General features: G+C 30.7%; 1 protein-coding gene across 1 annotated transcript in view; it reads left to right on the forward strand.

Moving 5' to 3' along the window:
• The first annotated feature begins 2,937 nt into the window (after window positions 1-2,937).
• Window positions 2,938-26,851, forward strand: part of LOC123692771 (RYamide receptor-like) — a 33,896-nt gene continuing 9,982 nt past the window's right edge. The window contains exons 1-4 of the mRNA XM_045637559.1: window positions 2,938-3,476; window positions 19,499-19,593; window positions 22,780-22,982; window positions 23,286-23,434. Of these exons, the coding sequence (XP_045493515.1) occupies window positions 3,466-3,476; window positions 19,499-19,593; window positions 22,780-22,982; window positions 23,286-23,434 (458 nt within the window). The 5' untranslated portion in view covers window positions 2,938-3,465. The remainder of the gene's footprint in view (window positions 3,477-19,498; window positions 19,594-22,779; window positions 22,983-23,285; window positions 23,435-26,851) is intronic.

Below are 26,851 nucleotides of genomic sequence, written 5' to 3' on the forward strand. Positions count from 1 at the left end.
TAGATTTACTGTTTACTTCTGTTTCCGAAAACGTGTCAGAAAAATCTGTAATTAGTCTTATAAAAAAAGAGCAAGACTCCCAATCTCTTTTCATACCATATTAGATATGCTCATAAAAATTGCCAACATTTCAGGGCATGATCTACGTAGTATATAGCTACAACACTACATTTGTGTGACTACACAGCACACTATCTTTTGAGAAACTTGTCTTCGATGTCACTGTAATTGAAGCAGATGATATACCACAAAGTTGTATTCAAAGGATTGAAGCGGAATATAACTTCAATGAGACCTCTTTGTTGCAAACTGCAAAATATTCACACATGAAATTCTGTTAAGGGTTCCACACCAATAAACAATGTAACTGTACATGTTTGTATCTAGACACGCGGCAGCGTGTCAAGCCGAGTTCAAGCGAAGAGAACTGGCGAGCAGCAGCCGTGTGTATATTTACACGAACCATTTCGAGCCACTTTTCACCCCCTTATAACTCGAAAACTATTTAAGTTAAATAAACCAAATTTGGTACATATCAAGAGGACCTCAAGATAAACAAGAACCTTAAATTTCATAAATACAGATTAAACAGTTGCGCAGATATTAATATCCAAAAATCGCAATTTTTAAGACTGACTGACTTATAGACATATACAAAACCTAACCCACTTCCAGATGACCTAGAAAGTTCAAATTTTGTAATCAGCTAGGTAATAGTGAGTGTACAAAGAAAAAAATCAGAAAATACTGAATTTATTTGTATTTAATTTTTTTTTCAATGACATTAATTTTGTTTGTATGGAAAAATGGAAAAGTTTAAAAAAATAGAAAATAGTATATTCACCTTACTAGTCTTAAAAAATAGATCAAAACTAGTCAGTGGCCGAAAAAAATTTTGAAATCCATCAATAAATGACTGAGATATAGATTATTGAAGTTTACATATTTTAGCGCGAAACATCTGTAGATTCGATGCGCCTCTGACATCACACTCACTCGCGCTAGTATCGCTAGGGCGGATTACTTCGATTGCATGATTTCTTTATTCAAAACTATTATTAAACGTAAAATAAAAGAAAATTGTAATAAAAATATTGCTCATACAGTTAAAAATAATATATAATTTTACAAATTCACATTTCTTTATTCTTTATTTATGAGTGTTTAGTTTATTTTTAATTTCAGTGTAATGGAAGAAGGCTTTGTCGAAGGTCGAAATGATTTAATTTGCGTAATATTAATATTAATATAAGTGAAACATCTTTAGGCGCGTTTAGAGTAAAATTTCAAAATCTCGTCATGGAGTAAAGCGACGATTCTTCTACAACGATCTTTGCATCTTTGTAATAGTGTGTGTACATATTCACGCTGGATGTTTAGAAAATCATGTAATCTTTTAAACAGAAAACGAGTTTAAAAAATTGCAGATAATGACGGGGCAATGTGCGCTGACATTCATAACATACAAGAAAATATAGAAAATAATACTAAACAAACCATACAAAGAATCCGCAAGAAAAAATATAAAAAAAATCGTATATAAAAAGTATTATATTCATAAAGTACCTAAATCAAATTTGCAGAGTAATTTTCTGTACAAAAAGTAATGATATCCCACCAAAAACATAAATGTAAAAATTGGAGCCGAGTTCAATCGTTGACTTAATTTGCCAAAAAAGAAATGAGATCTAATTAATGTGTGCCAAGTTCTGCAGACAGTCCAGAAATTTATTTATAAAGATGTATTAAGTTCTTAGGTTGACTGAAAACTCAATTGTTTTATTTTCCCTTAGAGAACAATGTTTATTCCAAAATATAACTTTTTTAATTTGAATAATATAATTATTTTCACAAAGGAAACAACTAATGACCTATTGAACCCCATAATTTGATGAGGCTAGTTTTACATACTGTTTATATTTTGTGAAGTTCTAAAAACTAGCCTCATCAAATTATTGGGTTCAATAGGTCATTAGTTGTTTGCTTTGTGAAAATAATTATATTATTCAAATTAAAAAAGTTATATTTTGGAATAAACATTGTTCTCTAAGGGAAAATAAAACAATTGAGTTTTCAGTCAACCTAAGAACTTAATACATCTTTATAAATAAATTTCTGGACTGTCTGCAGAACTTGGCACACATTAATTAGATCTCATTTCTTTTTTGGCAAATTAAGTCAACGATTGAACTCGGCTCCAATTTTTACATTTATGTTTTTGGTGGGATTTATTTCACATTTTTAGGTGAGCAAGTTGCACTATACAATATGAAAGTCCGTTTAGTACCTAGTACCAAAACATACAGGACAAAATTTTATCAATCTGTGTTCATCTAATATAGATTTACGTAACTATATGTATAAAATTATCAATCATCTTGTAAAACTGACGTATGAAAATTAACCTCCTTTGGATATAATCGTGGTGATAAATACATCATAAATTACTTTCATAATATTGTGGTCCACCTCATAAAGGCCAAGTTACTCTAATATGATTGAAAACCAATGTAGAAGTAGGTATACAATATCCTACAGAAAAATCAAACAATTTACGATATTGATTAGTACCTACAAGCAATAAAAAATATTGTATTTATCATATTATTCTCTGTTATGTGTCCTAAATAACGCATTTTTATTATTTTATAATTCAGCTATCTACAGTCTACTCATAGAAGGAAAGAATACGATTCAAAATTTCTACAGCATTGAACCTTTGGAAGTAAAGCCTTATAATAAGAAATACTGGTGTGAACGAGTTTAAATAACATCACGTCGTTACAACTAATCTCGCTATCAGCGCTTGTTAACACAATTTTAATACTAGTTAATTAAATATGCATGAATAGCGCTGTTGACAAAGACGTAGGTCTTCGTGTTGTGAGGGTTGGTGTACATAGAAGCATCATAGAACGCGCATTCGCCTCCCGCCTACCGGCGCAGCGTAACGCCTCTCGTAGTATTTGCCGCTGAAACTTTCACAAGTTTCCCGGCCACGGAAATCACGAGCCGCTTTTAACGTTCGCGGTTTCAAAACTACACGAAATTACCAACATCAATTTCAAACTTTCTGACTCTGCCTCGAACTATTTCTTGTACATACCAATAAAGGAAATACTGTAAAAATTAAGTTACGATATATATGGTGACAATCTATAGTGATACAGTGATGTATAAGGTGTGATTATAAACACTTTTAGTGTAGTGATGCGAATGAATATAGTCAAGTTTTCTGAAATTCCTGGTCAGCAAGGTTGAAAAATCATTTAATGCGCTATGTCAACTTTGGGTGCGGGGACACGCGTGCTAATCGTTTTACAAACAAGCCATAAGACAGCCGTCGTGCTGTTTGCTACTTGTATGCCGTTTTTATTAGCACAGTGAACCAAGAAGGTCTTACCTGATAAAGAACAAAGATATACGCTATCGGCCGCCACCACATAAGACTACAATATACCAAAAATGGACACAAGGTATGTAGAAAGTGCATGTATTTATTCTATATTAAAACATTGATTCAAGGAAATTGTGTAAATATTACAATTTGTACAAAATCAATATTTGTGTTATGTTACAAATAATTCTTTCTACTCGTTTTGTAAAGTTAAGAAATCCTTCCTGTATTTGAATTCGTTTTAATTTTGATATAACATAACCATGATGACTTATCAAATATTTGTTTATTTTTAAAACAATATAAAACATACATAAATTAAATAATATCCAATTTAATACAAAAAAATGTAAGAAAAACACGTTCATGATCCGTTTCTTTATCGAAATCTTTAAGATAAAAGTTTCTTTAATGTTTTCATTGTTTCTATTCCCTCTGTATTGCAAAAAATGTAATGCGTTTAATGATTGCGAACATTGCTTTTTAAACAATTCTGTATGCCTATTTCCCCTTCTTTCAAAATTTGTTTTTTAATCATAAAAATAAACAAACATATGTCATGACCTGGTCATGACTATTAAGTAATTCGCGTTTTGATGATTCACAATCCTGTTTAAATTAGAAAATATTTAAATTTTTAGCCTCGAATTTCAAATCAAATGTATTTTTGATGTTTAAACAAACAATAAAGATATTACCTAGGCTTATATAAATAATAGCATTAATTGTTAAATATAAGCTACAAAGTGTAAGATGCACTCTAAATACATTTCATACAATACCAGATAAGTATGTTATCTTATACAAATGAAGTAACACTGTGATCACAATATATGATTGTTTTGTGATAATTATATCGGACAGTAATATTGAATGAGCACACTTTTGTATCAATGACTTAGTAATTAGTATCGATCTTCTATGTATGGTTGTAAATTTAAATACGTCTAATTAACATTGGTTACGGAAATATAATAGGTTGGGTAAGGTTCCGTACATAAACTTAGTTTTTTTTATTAAATAAGTTTAGTCGTTATTATAAGATTAGTACCTACCTATAGAAAATTCTAATTCAATCATTAGATCGCTACTTTTAATGGTTATTTATGAGTACAAATGTTTATATTCATGCAAAAAAAAAAACGTTTTTATTGCATAAACATTATGCTTGAATTACCAACGTTTTTGTTCAATTACGATCCGGTTTTGATAAATCATCTTCGAGTAAACAATCGGCAACAAATATAATCAAAAAGGATGTTTAAAATTACATGGTTAGGTTGTTAAGGTACATATTTTCTGATATTTGAGAACACAATATTATTTAAAGTGTATAAAATATGAACTCTTTTTAGGTTATTAATAAGTTAACGATCAATCATATAACTTACAAAAGTTATATGATTGATTTACAGAAGAAGGAATTCAATTGAATAGGCAATACTTTCTCAAAAAATCTTATAATAGGTATAACTACCTATTTCCATTAAAAATACAAACGTTATACATACCATCTTCTGTTATAATTTTAGAACAAAACTATACAAAATAGATTAGTAAAAGGGAAACAGCAACCATAAGTGTAGCGCAGACAAATGTCTGTTTATGTTAATGCATCGCGCATTATTCTTTGTTTACGCTTTTATCACGTGAAAACCATCACACAGTATTTGATTACCGTATGAATAAGCATGATAAAGAACACGCGCTCAATCATCAACAATGAAAAATGATTAACCATATATAAAGAAGTATTTATGAGGTAGAGCTATCAAAAACGTTATTTTTGTCAGTATTTATTCCAATTTTGGAGGCAGAAGAGTGAATATTAAATAATGTAGCATTTGCTAAAAATAAAGATGTTGTAACTTATTGCAATATTATGCTTTTGACTATATTTTAGTGTTAATTAATTCAAATGATTCAGAATACGTTTGAATTATTCAAACAAATATTTGTTTCTTGGTCAACATGTTTACAAAATACGTAGATGTCATGAAAATGAATTTTTAAAGAAGCATTTAGCAAAAAATGTCAATGACGTACAAGATACCTTAAAATAACACATAATAATAGATACCTATTTCATTGTATATCAGCAAGTCGTTAAAAATCCATACATTATGGCAGCTAACGCCTGTACGATTACTGCCACCTTAGCGGCAGCCATGAATTCTTTTTAAAAATAATATAAATGTAGCTTTTGCGGGGTAAAATTCTTAAAAGGCTTGGCTTTCTTTCACTCTGTAGAATGCTAGAATAAATGGAATACATAAGAAATTACGTACAGTATGTTTTTCCTAGACCCACTAAATAGGGTTTGTTTTATTTGTTTGTATTTGTCCCGCAAATAAAAGGTTAAATGCCTAGCGATCTGAGTGAACTGTTAATGGTCCTTGTCTGCATAGAAATTCCCACTGAGGCATGTAATCGAGATTAGATGTGACCGGTTAAACTAACTTTTCCCTTGCTTTTATATTCGGAACAACAAGGGATCAATTACTGATTTGTTCTTGAAAGTTGGCTGCATTTTTTGTTGTATTATGCCATCAAAAATGCTACTTTAACTATCCAGATGTTACAGAAGGTATAATTTTGTTTTCAAAATCTTTCAATTCTCTGTTTTAACGACGAGAAAGCTACAAAACGGTCTATGTATTTACTATCGAAGAAAAAATGCCAAGACCTGATTTCTTTAAAGTTGCTGATAATTTAAGTTGCCTAAAAGTACTTTTAAACAATTTCAATAGCACTATTTGGCAACAGTGCTGGCTACTTAAAAACTTTTCGGTTAAATTTAATTCAGATGCGACGGAAAGTTCTAAAAAAATTAATTTGTTAAAAATAATGTCTTTAAGGTGCAAAAATTTATTTTATTTTATATAATGTCAATTATGAAGCGCACTGCTCTTATAAAGAGCCGATTTTTGCAATATAAAGCCCGCACGTTCTTTTAATACAAATGCCACTCCATTATACTGACGCGGACGCCTTCACAAAACGACGGTTAACATTGATCATCATTTCATTTTCAAAAGCTTTTCTATATAAATTGGTTCAAATAAATATGTGTTGAGACGGATGCTTACTAATTGTAATCTTATTCTTAATATTATTTCTTATTCATAATTGCTCATGTTAAAAATAGCAAATATCCTTTTAAAGATATTTCCAAAGGCGTGATAGGTAGGTATATAAGGCAGTTCAATAAAGAAACGAATCTACAATGGTGGCCAAAGCTGACACTGACATATGGTAGGGTCAGCAAAAAAGAAAATAAAAATAACGTATTCATAAAATTCGTTTTTGTTATGGTATTTGTGTATTTATATGAATTTCTCATATTTACGTATACAGATTGTAACAAAATCCCCATAATACTTGTAATGAACCCATAAAACTGAAAAACTTTTCCCAAAGAAAATATTTTGTCAAATTTCAATAAGGCACAATTTACTTTCGCAAATACATAATTGTCATTGTAAATTTGTGATAAAAACTATTATAGGGAAAATCAAATAAATGTTAGTGATTTTGCTTTTCCCTTTTTTTTGCATGCCGTACGGCCGTGTGTAAGCGAGAGGGAATGATAAGCGCCGCCATTGAAGATTCGTTTCTTTATTGAACTGCGTTATACCAAATATATAATCATTTAATATATTATATTATGTCCAATGTTCATTGTGCACAGCTTACGTTGGCGTGATATTAAATTGAAAATTAATCACCACATGTCTAAACTACCAACAAAGAGATAATTTTGTGCACGTACACATACATATTCAAGCAGAGCTTATGCTATAGTGTATTTATTATACGCGTATTCTATTGTATTGGCGACTAGCCGTGATTGGAATTTACTTGGACATAGAAAGTATTAAAGTACGATATTACTGAATATATCCACTATTCTATTGTTACACGGGATTAATAATATTATGTTCCCGTATATGAAGGAATAATATTTTATTGTTATATTTTTTTTATGAATAATGAAAATAACTTACAGAATTCAACATATAATTTTTTATGCTTATTTTGATACAGTATAATATGTAGGTACTTAAGGTTCTTGTATCTAGTATCTTGATTGCTATGGTTAAATCTATTAGCGATTAATGGTTTAATCATGGTTTAATACCATCATTTCACCCAAAAAAAATAACCCCACAAATAATATATTCGTAAACAATCTAATGCTGTCAATTACCATGATTGTTGTAAACTGTGTATAAACTAGTATCTTCTATAACTTGTAGCAGGCTGTCGCTACTAACTGCTACATGAGTTTGTAACGATTTTTCTGGAACTGTAACTAGGTATGTATTATCTCAAGACGGTCAAACAAAAAAAGTTATTTTTTACACGAAAAAAGTATTACCAATAACGTATTAAGTTGATGAATGACCTCACGCACACATACGCATTATAATAAACGCTAATTTATGAGTGAGAAGATCCGAGGTTGGTTCTAGTCTGGATACAGTTTGAGGACAAAATAAACTAACTGACTAATTTTGAACGAAACAATTATTTTTTTATTGTAGTCTGTAGAGTACTAATAAATGTACCTACTAATAATAATGTAGATCATGTGTATGTTATTGGGTCAAAAAATATTTGGAACCTTCACTTTCAGAAATGAGCACTTATTTCACGAAATAAAGTGTATGGAGGTCCTGTTTTGACAGTGTTTATTATAGTTGATAGATGTTTGCATCGACAGCTTCACTATTACCGAATCCTTAGTGGTGTTTTTACTATTATAAACGCGAAAGTTTGAGGGGATGTGAGATTGTTTTTTCAAGCTGAGCGGATCATATTGACAATTATTTATTTATTTATGCTTTATTGCATTAGATAAATTGTAATAATAACAAAAAGACATTGTAATAAACGGCGGCCGTATCACTAAAACAGCGATTTCTTTCAGACAACTGGTTGTAGGTACTGAGAGAAATTACCATAATATGGATTACAGTTTGCACTAACACATTGGTTTCTTTTGGTTAGAACTTGAATTATAAGACGACGAAGTATATTTTCATTTTGCTGCGTCAACTGATTTCTGCAACATCAGAAGCAGCTGTGAGCTGATCTCGGCTTTACTCCTACACACGACAAATTTTGCGCCATGAATCAAATTAGATAAAACTTCTTCCAGCTACTAACTTCCTGCTGAGTTGATAAGACTTGAATAATGAATATAACGATTAAACTTGAACTATGGTTGTTAACTAGGCATGCGAAATTGAAGATGAAATCGATTATTATTGTCAGTGTAAATGATAAGAATAATCGGATTCTTACATTGAGTTACTAAGTACATAGTAACTAAATGGATGCTTAGTATATTATGTATTTAATACAAACGAAAGTTTTGGGACATTTTCAAACATTTTCAATCTCTATACATAATCTCTTTGAATATTCTAGAAAGATTATACACACATCAACAAAGTCTAGGGATATTGCACGCCTCATAAGCGAAGCGTTGAGGTGGGTACTACTGTCACTTCGCGCAAAACATCTGATTTTTCAAACTTAAAATGTCTTTATGTATCATACATTGCACTTGTAAGATAATACATACACACACATATTAAGAAAAAACACTATTTTTAACGTTCATGATATTTTTGATGTAATTTTTGTTATTTAAACTAGTTAAAAAACAGTTTAAAAAAGTTCTGTCTTGGACGTCCGTGTGTCTGTATGTGCGGATCCTTTTTCTTGTTAACACGATAGCGACCGAAATACTTTACTAATCGAGTCTTTTTTTTCTCTTACGCTTGAGTATGCTCAGGAATAGAACCCTTTCATTTTTCAGGGTCTGATTCGATGTGGTTTAATTGTTATTAAATAAACAAAAAAAATATCGATTTTTTTTTTTTTTTTATAGTGTACTCAAAATTCACCATTATAAACTCGATTCTTTATACTATAAGCCAAGGTTTAAAAAAATAAGTTGGTAGTCAGTCCCTTAAACCTGCGCAGTTTCACATCTAGGTGGGGCTACAAGAAAAATAGCTCAATTATTACGGTACCGCTTTCTTTACTTTTCCAAATGTTTTATTTTATTTCATTTTTATATTTATAGTCACGTACTCTTTATAAATAATCAATTTTATTGTAAAGGATGAGATTATGAGGCGTGCACTTTTGGATTTTCCAAACTATTTGGTATTGCATCAGATATCTCATTAATGGAGAATTTTGGGATATTGTAAATGGAAGGAAGGATGGTCAGAACGCTGATACCGGATACCATAAGATACTGTAATATTTTATATTAGAGAATCTTAAAATTAGCGCTTTATGGTCATTCCTTATTTAATAATTATACATAATTTATTTTGTTTAGAACTGAATATTACTAGCCAACTTCGTTTGTGCAGCACGAACGCACTTACTAAATGATAGCATTAAATTGACTTTGTTTTAACTTGATTATAGATGCTGCCATTGTTGGGAGCGATAGGTAAAACGAAGCTTTCAATTAAATAAAATTAGTATTCGTACTCGTACTGATAATATTACCTAACCTATTTATGAAGTCTTACACCAAGAAACGTAATAAGGATATCTTTATACTTTTTTTGTTCTTCCTGTTTTACTAATAAATATATTCCTACTTATTTACTTCTATGTTTTCATTCTCAGAGGAGACAGGAGTGAGGAAGTCAGAACACAATTATACACACATCAACAAAGTCTAGGGATATTTGGTATTGCATCAAATATCTTATATGTAAAGACGTTGAAATGAGCTATAATCCTTCCATTTACAATATCCCAAAATTCTCCATCAATGAGATATTTGATGCAATACCAAATATCCCTAGACTTTGTTGATGTGTGTATAATCTTTCTAGAATATTCGAAGAGATTATGTATAGAGATTGAATATTTAGAATGTCGTCCTGTAAGTGGGTGAAATGGGGGACGTAAATCTTTATAAAATCATCATTCTTTTTATTACCCGCGGGACTACGCTAAGAGGGAATTCGATCATGCATGTGGAGTGTCGCGGGTGTGATAGGGACGTTTTTTAGAGTTATGACGTTAAAATTTATTGCTAGAGCTACATGCTCTTCTTTTTGAGGTTACGTTTCAAAATTCAAACCGTTATTCAATGTTCATCTAGTAGGTAACATGTTCAGGAAGTTTACTTTTGTCAGTTTTCAATGCTCCGTTTATATTATTCCATAAATGGGAATGTATGCCATCTTAAAATATCACGATACTATTGTCGAGTAACGTAAAGTACATGATTTAAGATTACATCATCGAGCTCGTACGATTTTTAGATAAACCATCTAATGTCAAACATAAATATTTATATTAGACCTTTTCCATTGTGAAGTAGCACTTTTATTATGCATTAAATAAGTTTGAGTAGATATGCCATAAGGTCACACCCGTACGTATGTATGTTGTATAAATATATGACTACTAATGAAAAATTAATACCATTCATTGACAAGTACAAAAAACAATCGAATTTTTAATTTGCTTATTTATTTTTAATTTAATTATTAATTCGAATCCTTTTGTAAGGACGAATGAAAGTGTTTTCTTTTCACTTGTGCCTATACCGTCATAATCAGACGTTTCTATGAGTAGATTAAAAAATAAACGGTCCGTTGGTGGTTCGGGCGTTGGCGGTTAAAGTTCTGCGACAACCTTAATGAGCTCTGACCAGATATAAAGGTCAGGGATCAGCTGACATCCTCGTCAAATAAATTTTTATGTGGTATTTATAAGAAGTTTAATAACGCGTAACAATTAAAAAGTTAAAAACACACGCTTTCCAAAACAGGAATATGGAAAAACACACAAAAAGTGATTCCTATACTTGAGAGCCCACAATTGTGATTAGAATATACAATTAATATGCTAAAATGTTAATTAAAGGTCATTGAGTACATTTGACCCGGCTCATGAAAGACATGCGTACAAGAACCAAATATGTTATATACAATCGACCTTGGTTTTACTTTTTTTCGTTTTGTTTATTTTTTTAATTGATGGAAGAAAAGAGGACCATCCGTAAATGACTTTTAACGTCATTACTCGCATGATAATACTATCCTTTCCTTTTACAATAAGAACTGCTTGAAAAAAATTAAACACAACTTACCCACCTCAACTTGTGTGGTATCGTAGATTGTAGAATAGGGTTGAGGTTAATACTAAACATTCCATTTTGAAGATATTGTGGATTAAAGGTGAAAAATAATATACAATACATTACACTTTTTATATTTACATTAGTAGGTACCTATACTGAAAAAAAAATTATCTACAGAAATTTTAACTAGAATGTTAAAGAGATGTGCCTCACTATCACGAACACATTCAATGTAAAAATGTCAAAACAGGAAACCTCAACGTATAAGAGTGTGCCTACCCTCATTAACACTGATTTTTTTGTTGCGGTATGCATACTACGCGAACAATAATTCTGCTATAGAATGCACATTCTATAACTAATGTTAAACTTGGGAATTGTAAAGATATTAAACTGAAAATACATAGTAATATATTTGTCCGTTCAATATAGCACGTCTCTTGTATTGTTTTAGTTTTAAGTGGCTTGCGAAAAACGGATACGAAATAAATTAACAAAACACAATACAGCAGATATATTAATGATAATGGTACTCAATATAACCCAAATATTATTTGTATTGCGCCCACGACACAACTGTTTTTCAATGACGCACACGTAGTAAAGCGCTTTTCGTGTAAAAATAATTTACTGCAATGGAAAACATGTTTTTTTTTGCTTTATCACATTTTATATCTACTCATAGTTCGTTGCCCTTTGAAAGGGAAAATCAACTTGGTATTTTTTAGCTTGGAGGCTTATTAAATTACTTTTTTTATATATACCTAACATTACGGAATTCTTAGAACTTTAAAAGCTCGAAAATGTATGACATTCATTCAGCCTTTGAAATTCGGTTCATTTTATGTTGAAAATATATTTCGCAGTTTTTATATGTTAATCATCATAATATTATACAGATTTTACTCAGATCATTTCAATTTGAGCGTTAGTATGTTGAATTTACTTATAACTATTAGATTAGTTTTTGTCACGCAAGAATGAAATACATACTTTAAGAGCATCCTTAATTTAACTTTGTTTTCAATGAAAAATTTATGGCTTTAATTTATTTTCAATGAGGTAGGTATTACATTATTTTCACGAACAAGTACGGGTTTAAATGCTTTTCTGATAGGTAACGCTACATCTATAATACCTAAATCTTGATGTCTAAAAATAACATTGGAGAAGAAATATGACGTCGTTTTACCAAAGCTACCCATGTACTATAAATTATAAGAAAAACGGGAGATTTTATATTTTTATATATATAAGATTCTAGTATCTGCCAATAACAAATATCAATTAATGAGTATTTTAGAAACAACTTTATAAATGTACTTACATTTTAATGAATATCAGGGTACCATACCTTTTCGAATGAAACATCACGAACACAATTTCACTTTTTAATACGCAACAACGTAGAAGATAAATGAATTATACGTTCTTTAAACACATATTTTTTAACACTACTAAACAATACTGATATAAAAATAATATGAATAAAGAAATTGCTTCGAGATTACACAAGTCAGCACCTTCACTGGTCACAATTAACAAAAAGTTGAAACTAACTTCGATGGAAGATTTTGGGTCTACCCGTGTTTGCATTGGTTATTATTTAGTCGTGGGGTGCATTCTACACTGGTATATCGCAAATTTTTAAAGAAATAAATAACAACAATTCCGCGCCAATTTCGTTCAGACGTGACTTGTTAATGAAACGTTTGAAAATAGAACATTTTAATTTTTTCTTCGGTGCAGGGCCACAATTTTGAAATTCGAACAGGTAGGTAGAACCTATGCAATGAGCTGAGATATAGTAACATGAGGTAACATGTATGTTTATCAAAATATAAATTCGGACGTTCCAAGCCGTTACATTGACAAAATATTATATTATCCCATCCCCCAAATACTCGCGATTGTCTATGAATAACCAAGCGTGAAACATCAACACGTAGTATTTGTATTCTCTTGACATCAGCAAGCCCGCGACCGAGACAGATCTACTCAAGCATAATAATTTCATTGATCTTGGTAGCAATATTAACCACAATATTGGGACTTCCATATAAAATTGCCTCAAAGTCCCACCGGGTGTGGTTTATCCGCTCGTTAGCTAAGAATTACTCTTGCCATCAGGAGGGATAGTTTATTACTAAGTGTCAGCTTTGACCGCAATCTCCTCGACGATCAGAAGCTTAAATGGTTTCATTTCTTACTTTAATGTAGATTAGAAACCAAAAGGTTAATCAAATTTAGATCGAATAACCTCCATTGAAACACGCAATCTATGGCGTGTATTGGACGTGGAAGTAAATTTTCAAAGTTTTTCTTTAGGATTTAGTTTGTTTTGGTACTTAATTTAAAAATTATTTTTGTTAATATAAATATTTGAATTAAGTTTGATTTAAGGATAACAGAAATCATTAGAAATTAGTGTTATCGTTTGTCGATCTACGCTCACACTTTGGCCAATATAATCATATCAACATTATCATCTAGGCATGGTATATAACCTCTTTGAACGAGTATAGTTTTTTTTTTTATTATCTGTGCTGGGAACGGCGGCAGTGTTGTTCGTTACATGAGCAGACTGGTAGATAAAAAGCATGTACGCATTAGAGTTTGATATAATAAGTGAATGTAATAACTAATTGATAATTTGGAAAAGAGTAATACTTATGTAAATAAATACAATGATGGGTGAAAATATACGTGTTACAAGTGTAAGTACATTTTTAAATCTATAAAGAGAATGCTGAATGCGCAAATAACGAGATAGATTCGTAGTTAATGTTAATCGATAAATGGAGAGGAAATGAAAAAAATGTATCATTATAAAGTTATAAACTGGATTTTAATTAAAACATCTGCCCTTTTGAACTGAGCGATTACATAAGAAATAATAAATTAAAAAGCGGTTGCTTCTGCATTGATATTTGTACCTGCAATCAAAATAGCAATTATTTTTAATATTGTCATATTTTCTCGGTGGCATTTCCTAACTTATGAATGAGAAACTTTACTAAGTATAAGGACGAAACATTTTTTTCAATAAACAAGTTAATAAATAAGTGATTTTTCGAATTCTTTGTATGCATGACTTATACCCAATTCTTTTCAAAGGACTTTTGGTCACGGCTATAAATTTCAAAGGAGCGTAGCTCCGAAAGCGCTTACAATATTACTTTACTCAACTTTATGCGTTTATGCGTAACTTTACGCATTGATTGTGGATTCTATTATTTTACTTTGAAAAGAATTCACCATTAGAACCTTCTTTGTAATTATTTCCGCGTCACCAGATATTTATAAGTAGAGAATGTGGTAGAGAAACTCTTAATTTTCCTGCACAATATAACTTTTAACTTTTTTTTAAATTTTACTCAGATTTTCCGATACTTTCTTAAACCTTTTTTTTAAGTGGGGAAATCTTCCAAAGATACCCACGGCCCCCGGGGAAGGAGCCGTGGGTTATGTCGGATTCTTACCGACTAAAACCCCGCTGTGTTCCGTCGAGCCGCTTTAACGATGGGGCCGCGGGTATTGGTTGGAATTCTTCCGCGACATACTACCTATACTTTCCTAAACCTGAAAGAATAATAGCTACATTGATCGAGTTTTTCACCAATCACAATTACTTTATTACCTACTTTCTGTTTTTCTATGCTTTACGTACACAGTTTACGTACATATTATATACCTACTTACGATCACACCTGACTTTTATGCAAATATAATTAATGATATTATATCTATCATAAATTAACCATGCGCCTTATACAATTTGAAAATGTAATTAGTCATATTTTTATGTAACTATAATTAGTATAGCATAGTTTAGTATTATATTATCTGCGATATAGCCTATATGATGTAGTAATCAGTGATATAGTCATGTCGATGAATATTTACGAGAATCAAATGGATCGATACTGTACGTGTCTGGAAAATTTAACTATTAAAGCTTGGGGACGCTTAACATTTACAACGCTGATCTCAAAGGCACTGCCTAACACAAAGTTAATACGAGATATTGGAGTAGGTTCTACAGGGATACTCTATAATAACAAAACTTCATTAATAGTTACATAATACTGTTTAAATAAGCGGAATGTGCGGAATAACGCTAAGAGCTTATGTTCCAGAACTATTACACAAAATGAAATCTACGCTATAATTACGTACAGTAGTAAGTATATACAGTACCTAGTAGGTACCTATACCTACTACTGTATATACTTACTACTGTTACCACTACTATTTTATATTCCAGTAAAATAAATATATAAATAATATGAACCTACAACAATACAACATGATGCACATTGCACACATAGGTCCGTACCTAGAAATACAGCGCTGTTTTATGGTAGTTCATATATTTTTGTCGTAAAAAGGATTTTAATTGTATTCTTTTTTTCATATTTAAAATGTTTGCCAATTATGGTCATCGCTTTGGTTTAAATTGGCCTTTAAATAACTGAAATATATATGTGCTGTTTTAATCCAAATTTATTAACAATCCGATAATTGTTATGCGAAAAAGATGAATTGATGGTACTTTTAAAACTTTTCCTGATTTATTACAATTCCAAAAAAAATCAGTATATCATGAAGTTACCTAAATTTTAAAACGGAATAAATAGACTAATTTAGTTTAAATCTTATACGAATGCACATTAAAAAAACATGCTCAAACTAAACAAAATAAAACGAAATGAACCACATCAAATAATAATCAACAACAGGACTAGTAATCAGCCCCTGACATGCTCTATTGATTAGTTCACAAAGTAAACAAGGGTGAAATAAAGAATTCCTTAAGAGAAAGGAATACTTAAGTCTCATTTTCTTTTACATTTAAAGTCTTGGCAAAAGATCAAATAGGCCGTTACGGTTGAACTGAAGCGAATACTTACGATATCTTTAAATGAAAATCAACTATTTAAAACCTATTTTCCTGAAATAAAGTTATAAATTATACTTACCGTAGCCTCATTTGAACTTTAGGATATCAAATATAGAACGTATAGACCGGGAGATATTGACACAAAATTTCGAGTCATTTGTAACAGGATGGCGGTTCTACAGGGGTCTTAGTACGCAATGACAAAAAGAAAAATGATGGTGTGAACGCTGGCACCGGCGGCTTAGTCGCGTGGGCGTTAGTCGTACTCTTCGTAAAAATAGCGAAAGTCAAACGATTTGTAACACAAAAATTTTAGAATTTACCGATAGCCTTAGATCACGATAGCACATAAAAAAGAAGTAGGCGGTAGTGTCATGCCATACTTTTCCGGTGTGACTTACAGCCCGCCATACCGACGCGAATGTGTTGATTAAAAAAAAACAATTCAACCATTTGTACCAGGCTAACTTTTGCCATCACACACAGGTAACCATCGTCGTGCAGCCATTTACGAAAATCGCCATGCCATAGTTTTCGGACGATTCCAAATGGTCGCCATACCGCCGAAAATCTGCAAAAAAATTTTTTCACTTAAAACATTTAGTATTTGACACCTTACTATGTTAGCTGGATTAAAAGTTAAGATTTTCTCAAAAAAACATATATACGATACATATTATGTATTGTATATGTAAACACTTTTGTTAAAGGCTGTAGGTAAACAATGACAATTCATGAACTGAACTGAACATAAAAAGAAAAAGAAAGTCATGGTAAATTGACCTTTTTAATATCGATATCAGTAGCTGAATTCTTTTGTTTGTGGTTTATGCAATACATGGTTCTATTAATTTTCCTTATTGCTTTTTTTTTCTTGTAGATTATAGCTTCATAAATGGTACAATATTAAACGTTAAATTAAATGCCGCTTTATCTCTCACAAATCTCGAATGAAGATACTATTACTCTATACTATAATATTACTCTATACTATATTTATAAATAGTAGATTGTTTTTATTTCAAAACCTATAACATAAATTTTGTTTAAAAGATTAAATCAAAGCCTTTGTTCTAGAAATGTTATCAAACTTTTGCTTACAATTTCAATTAAATTTAATTGTTTTTACTATCCCTTTTATATTTACATTTAAATTTACTCGGAAGTAATAATATGATCGGACATTTTTTACATCAATTGATGCAGAATCAGTTCCGGAATATTCACCAAATTTATATCACAAATATGAACAGGTATAACTGTTGGGATGTAGGTACTTAATTCATCACATTCACACCTGATATTATGCCAAAACAATGTAGGTAATTGTAAAATGTATGCATTATAATCCTTTTATGTCTCCATAATTTCAAATTTCGGAAGGTAAAGTCGTCCTCTTTTAATTTATAAACTTTTGGCAAGTCATTCTTATACAACAAACAAACATATTTTTTTTTGATAAACATCTGATATTCATTTGAAAGCAGAATGTTTATCATATTATGTAAAATAAAATTGATGAGTTGAGAAAATGCAGAAAATGTTTTATGAAACAGTTTCTGCATGAAAAGCTTAGTGAGGCTCCAATATTTTAGATTAACAATTGTAATACGATTAAATAGTTTTAACAAGCATATTTATTAGGTAAAGATTAGGTATTAACATAATGGATTGTGCCTGTTATGACTTAAGCTTAAGTTACGAACAAAAGATTATGTTAGGATAAAATAGGTACGTCAATATAATATTAAAACGCACAAAGTAGGTGCTATTTTATAAAAAACGTTTTTTTATGGTACCTCATTTTTTCAAATCTATATAAAACAATACTTCAATATTATTAGATAATATAATAACTACTTCCTACGTAGTTTCATAATAACTATTCTACTAACTCAGTTATTAAAAAAAAATGTTGTGTGGTTTTATGAAACCACGGTAAAAGTGAAACTTTTTTCACACTATAGACATTTAACGAAAAATTATCGTACGTGTCGTGCGTCACGCGACATGCGCTACACAGACCAAAAAGTTTGAGACGATGTAATAAAAGTTTCACTTTAAAACTTGTCGTAGTAAGTAATACATCGAACTTTATTTTATTTTCCCTTTCCCAATCTCTGCCACCGCATTTTCTCAATGTGGTTAAAAGGTATTTCAGATGATGAAACACATTTACTAGCCAACAAAACATTTCATTATTATCATCATGATATTCATCCACTGCGAAAAACCACTTGCATAAAAATGATGAAGCTTCAGCATACGAACAGATTTTATTACCGTTCCCATTTTCTCGAAACCGAATTAATAATATTACGTATATTTGTTTTAGCGTGAATATTATATTAACCAGGGCTTTTAGGAAAGCTTTTAAATCTGGACTGGGTTGCAATAGTTTTTATTCTATGAACCAAAACAGGTATTGGCATAAACATCGTCGTTTGCGAAAATTTCCAAATATTTATACTACCGCATTTCATATCTGAAGATTAGATTTAGTTTACTCCTCTGCAATAACCATAAAAAATTTACCGTTATGTATTTTTGATCCTTGGATGTTTTATTACAAAGTAAATTGAGAATTAAATTGAAGATAAATAAGGTGTGCAAGATATATGATTTATATTAGATACCTCACAACTAAATGTATTGTATCAAATCATAAATATATTACACTAATTTTATTATAATGAGTCTTTAGAAATATAAGTAATATTCTTCCAACTTCCGAGGCATTAATTGACATTATGCAATGCGAAAGATTTTAAGCTTAGGAATATATTGAGATAATAATCGGCATAATCGAATGAAATCTGCGATTCTCAATGTCCCAAACTAATTGATTTACCTTTATTAATGAATATCGGGTTTATTATTAGATATAGCTCAATATTATTCTATAAATATAATTACTGTTCTATTTAGAATCAGATTCTCTAACTATACTTCGCGAAATACAAGAAACATATTTTACTTATCAACTCTCATAGGATGCCCGTGTCCCAGCCGTGGGAACATAATATATGGGCTGATGGTGTTGATAATATTTTATTTTTTGCAGTACAACTACCTCAGCGCAAGACGACGACACGGACTGGTCAAGAAATGCAACAATAGAAGATTATTTAGGTCAAAACTCCACTCAAGAAGTTTTTGGTATGTATAAATTAATGTCCACTTCGTATTCATTGTGAATACTGAAGCTCAAAGAAAACTTATTAAATTAGAATAAGCTATTTCCCATTAGCATCATTAAAGGTAATTAGTCATTCCACAAAGTTTTGGCGATCTTTTCATTAACGAACGATGTAACAAGTCAAACTAATTAGTGGATAAAAAAAAACAGTATGTCGTAGAAAAATCTAGATACGCTTTAATGAGCTAAATTTTGTTATAGAATTATGAAAATATGGGCTTAATCAAAAATTATACACAAACATTTCGATTGTTGTTTTCAATTTAATATTTTTCATTACGACAGCACTCATAATTTTACCAAAATATCATCGCATCGTGATGGTAAACTTTCAAACTTACGGCTTACCGCATCATATTTGTTATTGAATCAATGGAAATATATCCACTGTGTCCTCCTAAAAGGTAGAAATATAATGGCACAATTTCATAATAGATAAGTCCTCAAATCTATATCAATAACAAACCCGCGACAGGTGGAAGAGCACTTCAATAGTCAAATCCTGATTGGATAATGCACCTAGATAACTACTAGATAAATTGAAAGCTTCCTAGATAAGATGAATTTTCCTTTCAAACAATTCGGGACTGATTTAAAAATTTGTTAATTTTATTTGAACATACACACTGCAAAATTAATAATTTTTAACGACTCAACATTTGGTCTTTTAGCTATTGATTGAAGGTCGACTTTATGTCGGAACTTTGAGACATAAAAATTTATTCTGATATAGACTGAAGATGAAATTCATGTGTAAAACTTAGCACATGTATCACCCGTAGACGTGTATTGCTTTTTATATAGATTTGTTCATATAATTTTCTATTATTTAGTATTTTCTAAATATATTTCAAGCATCTAATCAAAAATGCACGTGTTCACTTGTTTTATTTTAAACGCTTTTGATTTCTTTACAATAAAATGCATTGAATTTATGGCAGTTTTTGATTTTGAGATGACAAAGAGCTATGAGAGAATGTATGCATAATTTAAATATGTATATTCAAAAACTAGCTGCATGCCTAGCTCCACTCAGGTATACCTTCCTACTTATTTTTGAAAGGATTTAAAATATTTAAAAGTTGTTACTCTATTTTATGTACAGGCAACACCTCATATGTCGAAGAAAGAACGACTTCAGGTTACTGAAGCTTTTCTTTAATTATAAATGGTGTAACTGTCTTACTCGACTTTCTTATAATAGTTACTCATATTCTTGTATAAAGAGTACTGTAAGAGTAAGACAGGTACACCATAGGGAGATCTATGTAAGCTATTCACGTAGTGTAAAAACGTGAACTTTTGTGAAATTTCCTCGTAAGTTTGCTCTCTAGCAAATACTTTGCTGGCCAAATTAACCTAGCGTTGTTTGCAGTTAGAGAAATAAATTACACGGGAGTTAAAAGTTAAGCGAATCTTGTTATAGAGGAATATGTTTCCTTGCATACCAATAAGTATAGTTTCATTAATTTTCTGTGTATAAAAAATATTTGAAGATTATAAAACTGTTGTTAAATAGGTAACTAGATACTACATATTATTTAAAAGTGAGTTCTTGCATTTTGAAATAAATTGCCAAAGATAAAATTCAATAATAAATAATTATTACTTTTTCACACATCGCAGAATAATTATTACTTTTTCGTCCATGCATGCATGTAAATTGAATGAAAATTAATTTGGTTCATGTCAGAGCTGAGTTGCCACAATTTTGTGAATTGATACATGCAAATTTTGTAAAATATTACTGCAAATGTTACTTGATCATAAATTATGGGCTATAAAAAAAATGAAGTGCAAGATTTTCAAAATAGTTTTCTCAAATAGGTATGTATGCAATATAGAACACTGAACAATGCATCTTCTTCAATATTTATCCTTAAGACTAACACCAAACAATTTACGAGTTAATAAACACGTTTATCTTGGCTATTATTGGAACGCAAACTCTGTGCAAAGTTTAAACCTTACACACAAACCGATATACGAGAATTCAAATAGGGATGTAGATAATATGAAACGGATTATTTAACAATTATAATCTAAACCTAATAATATTATAAAGCTGAAGGGATTGTTTGTTTGTTTGAACGCGCTTATCTCAGGAACTACTGGTCCGATTTGAAAAAATCTTTCGGTGTTAAATAGCCTATCAGGAAGGCTTATGGGAATAGGTTATATGCTTCATATATTATGTTTATAATCACACTAAGACCAATAGGAGCGAGGCAAAGCGGATAAAACGCGCTAGTCTACACTAATATTATAAAGAGGAAAACTTTGTTTGTTTGTTCGATTGTAATGAATAGGCTCATAAACTACTGGACCGATTTTAAAAATTCTTTCATCATTCGAAAGCTACATTATGAATTATCCACGAGTAATATTATCACGCTAAGACCAACAGGAGCGGAGCCACGCGGGTGAAACCGCGCGGCACAGCTAGTTATTAAATATTTGTAAAAAATACCTATATTCACTTAAAAATATTTTTAGTTTTAAGCGTTTATGCCCTAAGACTAAGACTTCATATAAAGAGACTGAGGATGCTCTCTTTCTTAGAAAATGAACTTTCATTGAGATGCTGTGTATAAGACTGGGAACTGGGAACATTGCTAGGTGAAGTGTACTATTTTAATGATTCTTCACAGTTCACACTTTTGCCTTTTAATTAAAAAAAAAATTATTTAATGGTTCTGTGTACGTTTCATGTTCTATGGCGGTTGTTGATCTTTGAATATAAGATAAAAGCAGTGACTTCTATTGCTAATTAATCGTGCAAGGCTTGGCGGAATGCTCAAAACTAAGACAATTTTTAAAGAGCAAGGTATAAAGAGCGTTATAATCTAGGTACCTACGTAATAATGTGTAGATAATATGTGTTACATTGATATTAATTAATATAATATTCCACTTTAATAAACACTTCAGAAAACGTCTCTTTATTGGCAATTTAGTATATTTGATACTATGGGACAGCTAAATAATATACAATAACTATTTTTTGGAAATGCTGACAATAATAGATACCAAGAGTATCGCGTTGTTGTAATAATGTACGCCTTATGTCGGCTTGTAAGCACATAATAAACAGGAATGGGTAAAAGGCAGTAATCTAACGAGTAAAATTAATATTATTGTTTCAGACACGCTGTACGATGTACCAACCGGTATGATAGTATTGTTATCATTTCTGTATGGATCGATATCAGTATTGGCTGTGATTGGAAACTTTTTGGTGATGTGGGTAGTTGCTACCTCCCGACGTATGCAAAGCGTCACAAATTGTTATATTGCTAATTTGGCTCTAGCTGATATTGTTATAGGATTATTTGCAATACCATTCCAAGTAAGTATGATGAGATTTAGTTTTACGTGAATATCAATTTTAACTTGCTTAATTTACTAAATGTTTAAGGTTTTACATTCAATAATTTTGTTGTTATAAATAATTTTAAGTGCACAGAATTTAGATGTTGTCGAATGCAGAGCGGTGTATATTAAAATTTGCTAATAAACTTTATTTCTGTTCACATTTTTTCCGTCAAACGAGCTAGCTACGGAAAAGTGCTCAATTTTATGCATGGTAAGGTGTTAATAGCGTCAGGTCAGTAATGCCTGACTTTTCATTGCCAGATGTGATTGTTTGCAGTTTCAAGCTGCGTTGTTACAACGATGGCTGCTCCCTCACTTCATGTGTGCATTCTGCCCTTTCGTACAAGCTCTGAGCGTGAATGTCAGCGTTTTTACGCTGACTGCTATAGCCGTGGACAGGCATCGGGCTATTATAACTCCTCTCAGGTAATTAGTATTAGAACTATTTTGATGTGATTATAAATGATTTATTTATTTATTAAGTATATGAACATTGAACAAATCTTAGGCAGCATGGGACGATGAATTGATAAAAGAAGCGAAAATATTCATACCTAATCTTTGGAATTGCTCGGGAATTATTGATAATCCAGCGCGTTTTCTTCAAACAAAATTATAAAAATGAAATCATCATGAAAGACGATTACCTACCTACTTATTTAATATTATTTAGAAACTATTTTAGAATATGAATATGTTATATTTGCCTAATTTTTAGTTACATTTTTCAGGGCATTCATATTTCGTGTTCCCCAAATTAATCATGTAACTGTATCCAACCAAAAAATTGAATAAGCTCTCACAAGTCGTGACAAACCCCTTCTCGAACAAATTTTCCCCTCGAGAGGAAAAGATTAATGGTAAGGCTTAACAAGGAAAGACAGCACAGTTTCCACTTAATTATTCTTACGTGTAGCCTATTCTCAAACTTTGCTAGTCTTGTGAAATCTTATTTAAATCTATACATATAATAAAATCGTAGGAAAGTCAAAACTGTACATTGAATATTTTTTTAAAAGAATACCTGGGCCGTGATCTATAATCGATATAGAAGCCAAAAACATAGTTTTTAGAATTTTTGTCTGTTTGTCTGTTTGTCTGTTTGTCTGTTTGTCTGTTTGTCTGTATGTTTGTCCGAGCTAATCTCGAAAAGTACTGCATAGATTGACTTCAAATTTTGCATGAATATTACTAACAGGTCGGGTGAGGCTATAGGCTACATATTATCAAGCTATCATCTACGGGGGAGGAGCTGTGAACCTTTATTTTTCTTACATATTCCGTGTATTACGACAGCGTACAATCTAAAGACTCATGTTTAAATGTTGGTTTCGAGTAAGCCATGCTATTATCTAGCTTTACAAAATAAAAACTATGTCATTTACGTAATTTGGGCAGAGAAACAGTTTAATGAATTTAGTAGTATAAAGACAAATTAGAAACAGCGCCATCTATTAAATGTTATAAAAATCAAATCAATTTACACGTTAACTATTGGAAATTAATAATCAAATGACGCATATATAAATGTTGTTTGACAATATCTAGATTGACACTATAAAAATTATGCCATTTAAGTAACTTGGGAAGAGAAACATAGCTTAAAGAATGTAAGTTGTATAATGTTAATTTTGTAACAGCGCCATCTATGAGATTTCGTAAAAATCAAATCAATTTGCATGTTAACACTACTGAACACAATGTTAAAAATTAATAATTTAAATATAATTATGTTATTTATTTATTTAACTCTTTAACTCATATCTTCCGTTCCCTATAAGATATATTTCGTGTAAATAATAAACTACATTTTTTTTAAAGTGAGGGTACCTACTTAGATGTTTATTATTTTAAGTAAAAATAGACACCATTATCTACAGTTAATCTTATGATTGTGTTCCAAAGAGTATAATAATATAATGTTGTGTTCATTAGTTACAATTTTTAAAATCTTCGTGTTTTATAAATTTACTAGCCTACCGCCCGCGGCTTCGTCCGCTTTGTCTAAAACCTAATAAATTATGTACTAAAACTTTCCTCTTGAATCAGTCTATCTATTAAAAAAACCGCATCAAAATCTGTTGCGAAGTTTTAAAGATTTAAGCATATAAAGGGACATAGGGACATAGGGACACAGAAAGCGACTTTTTTATACTATGTAGTGATATTTATTCTTCGTGTTTTGTGAATTTTCACCATCATGCGTTCCCACAAAAGGTAAGTTGTTACTTACAGGTATTTATTGAAATGAAATGAAATGAAATGAATGATTCTTTTATTATTTTGAGGTGCATTGGGAACAGAAGTTTTTGATAAAATTTTATTTGTAAGTAGCTTTTTTTTATAGATTTTTTTTTATTTATTTTAGTTAACTTTTGATTTTTTTATTCAATGCTAATAAAATTATATCGCCTTTGGAAGACGATTTCTGCTGATATTTTTACTACACCACTTGAAAATTGATGATTTGATGATAAAGACAGTAGCAGCGAGGATTAAGTGGAAATTAGTAATCATCCGCTTCGTCAATTTTTGACTGAAGTTAATGTCCAACGTCCAATGGTTCAATCATTGGAAGTATCTCGGGAAATTTTGGAGGATATTTTTCAGGAAGGAGAGGAGGGGCAGCCAACCACATATCAAACTACTACGTTTTAGTACCGAAAAAAATGTTATTGCCAAATGAAACGTAAATTTTGCACTCACAACTTTACAAGTAATGTTTTTATTTTGACTTTGCGGTTATCTGATTATAATATTTATCGTTATGGCTATCGACGTACCGACCGTACTGGGATCAGAGTAGGTACATGATATACAGTTCATCATCCAGGATTGCTTAGAGCATTTTCACACTGAAAAAGATGTTTTCTTTGAATCGTAGTTGCTTCATTTATTTATTTTTAATCATTTTAAATAATATGTTTTATATTTTATAAATATATCATTTTCATTATTTAAGTAGATAAAATAAATTATGTAACGGTTTTATAGGAAAACACATTATATTTGTTAGGCGACGGTGATTTCTTCCAGGCAAAAGAAATCATCTTCAGGATGGAATCATCCTGGATCATCTTCAGAATCATCTTCTGAATCATCTTCAGAATCATCTTCAGAATCATCTTCAGGATGGAATCATCATCATGGATCCAGATGGGGGTCAAGTGACGCGGGCCACGTACCACAAACATGCTTAGTTTGTGGTATCGAGCGCGAAAGATAGTCATCGTGTTTTTAGTAAAGTTACTATGTAAACTAACGTAATTTAATACTTAGGTACATATTCTATAATGGTGTGCTCAAACTGTTAATCTACATTTAATTTAGATTATTATTTGATACTAAGTAATGTAGAATTTAAACCACATTCATGTTTTCTTCAGATTTTAAGATTTTCTTATCAGAGTGTTCAATTTTAATGTAGTTAAATTTTATAAGAGACAATAATTAAGAAAATTTTAAAATAAAGTGTCACGTATTTTTTTTAAACAACGAATGACGAAAAACGACCTAATCGCGGACGAAGTCGCGGGCAACAGCTAGTATTATATAAGATGCTGAATAAAGAATATTTCATACACGACGATATATTTTAATTTAAATGAGTGATGATGAATTAAGTAATTAAAAAAAAATATAGCTTCGGACGCGAGATTCAGAAGACTAGGCTCTTACTCACTTATAAATTAATAAGAATTGATAGGTATTATTTTTTATGAATCATTACATAGTATAAAACAAAGTCGCCTTTTCTGTCCCTATGTCACTTTGTATGCTTAAATCTATAAAACTACGCAACGGATTTTGATGCGGTTTTTTTTAATAGGTAGAGCGATTCAA

This window comes from Colias croceus, chromosome 6 (genome assembly GCF_905220415.1).
Source record: "Colias croceus chromosome 6, ilColCroc2.1".
NCBI classification, from domain to species: domain Eukaryota; kingdom Metazoa; phylum Arthropoda; class Insecta; order Lepidoptera; family Pieridae; genus Colias; species Colias croceus.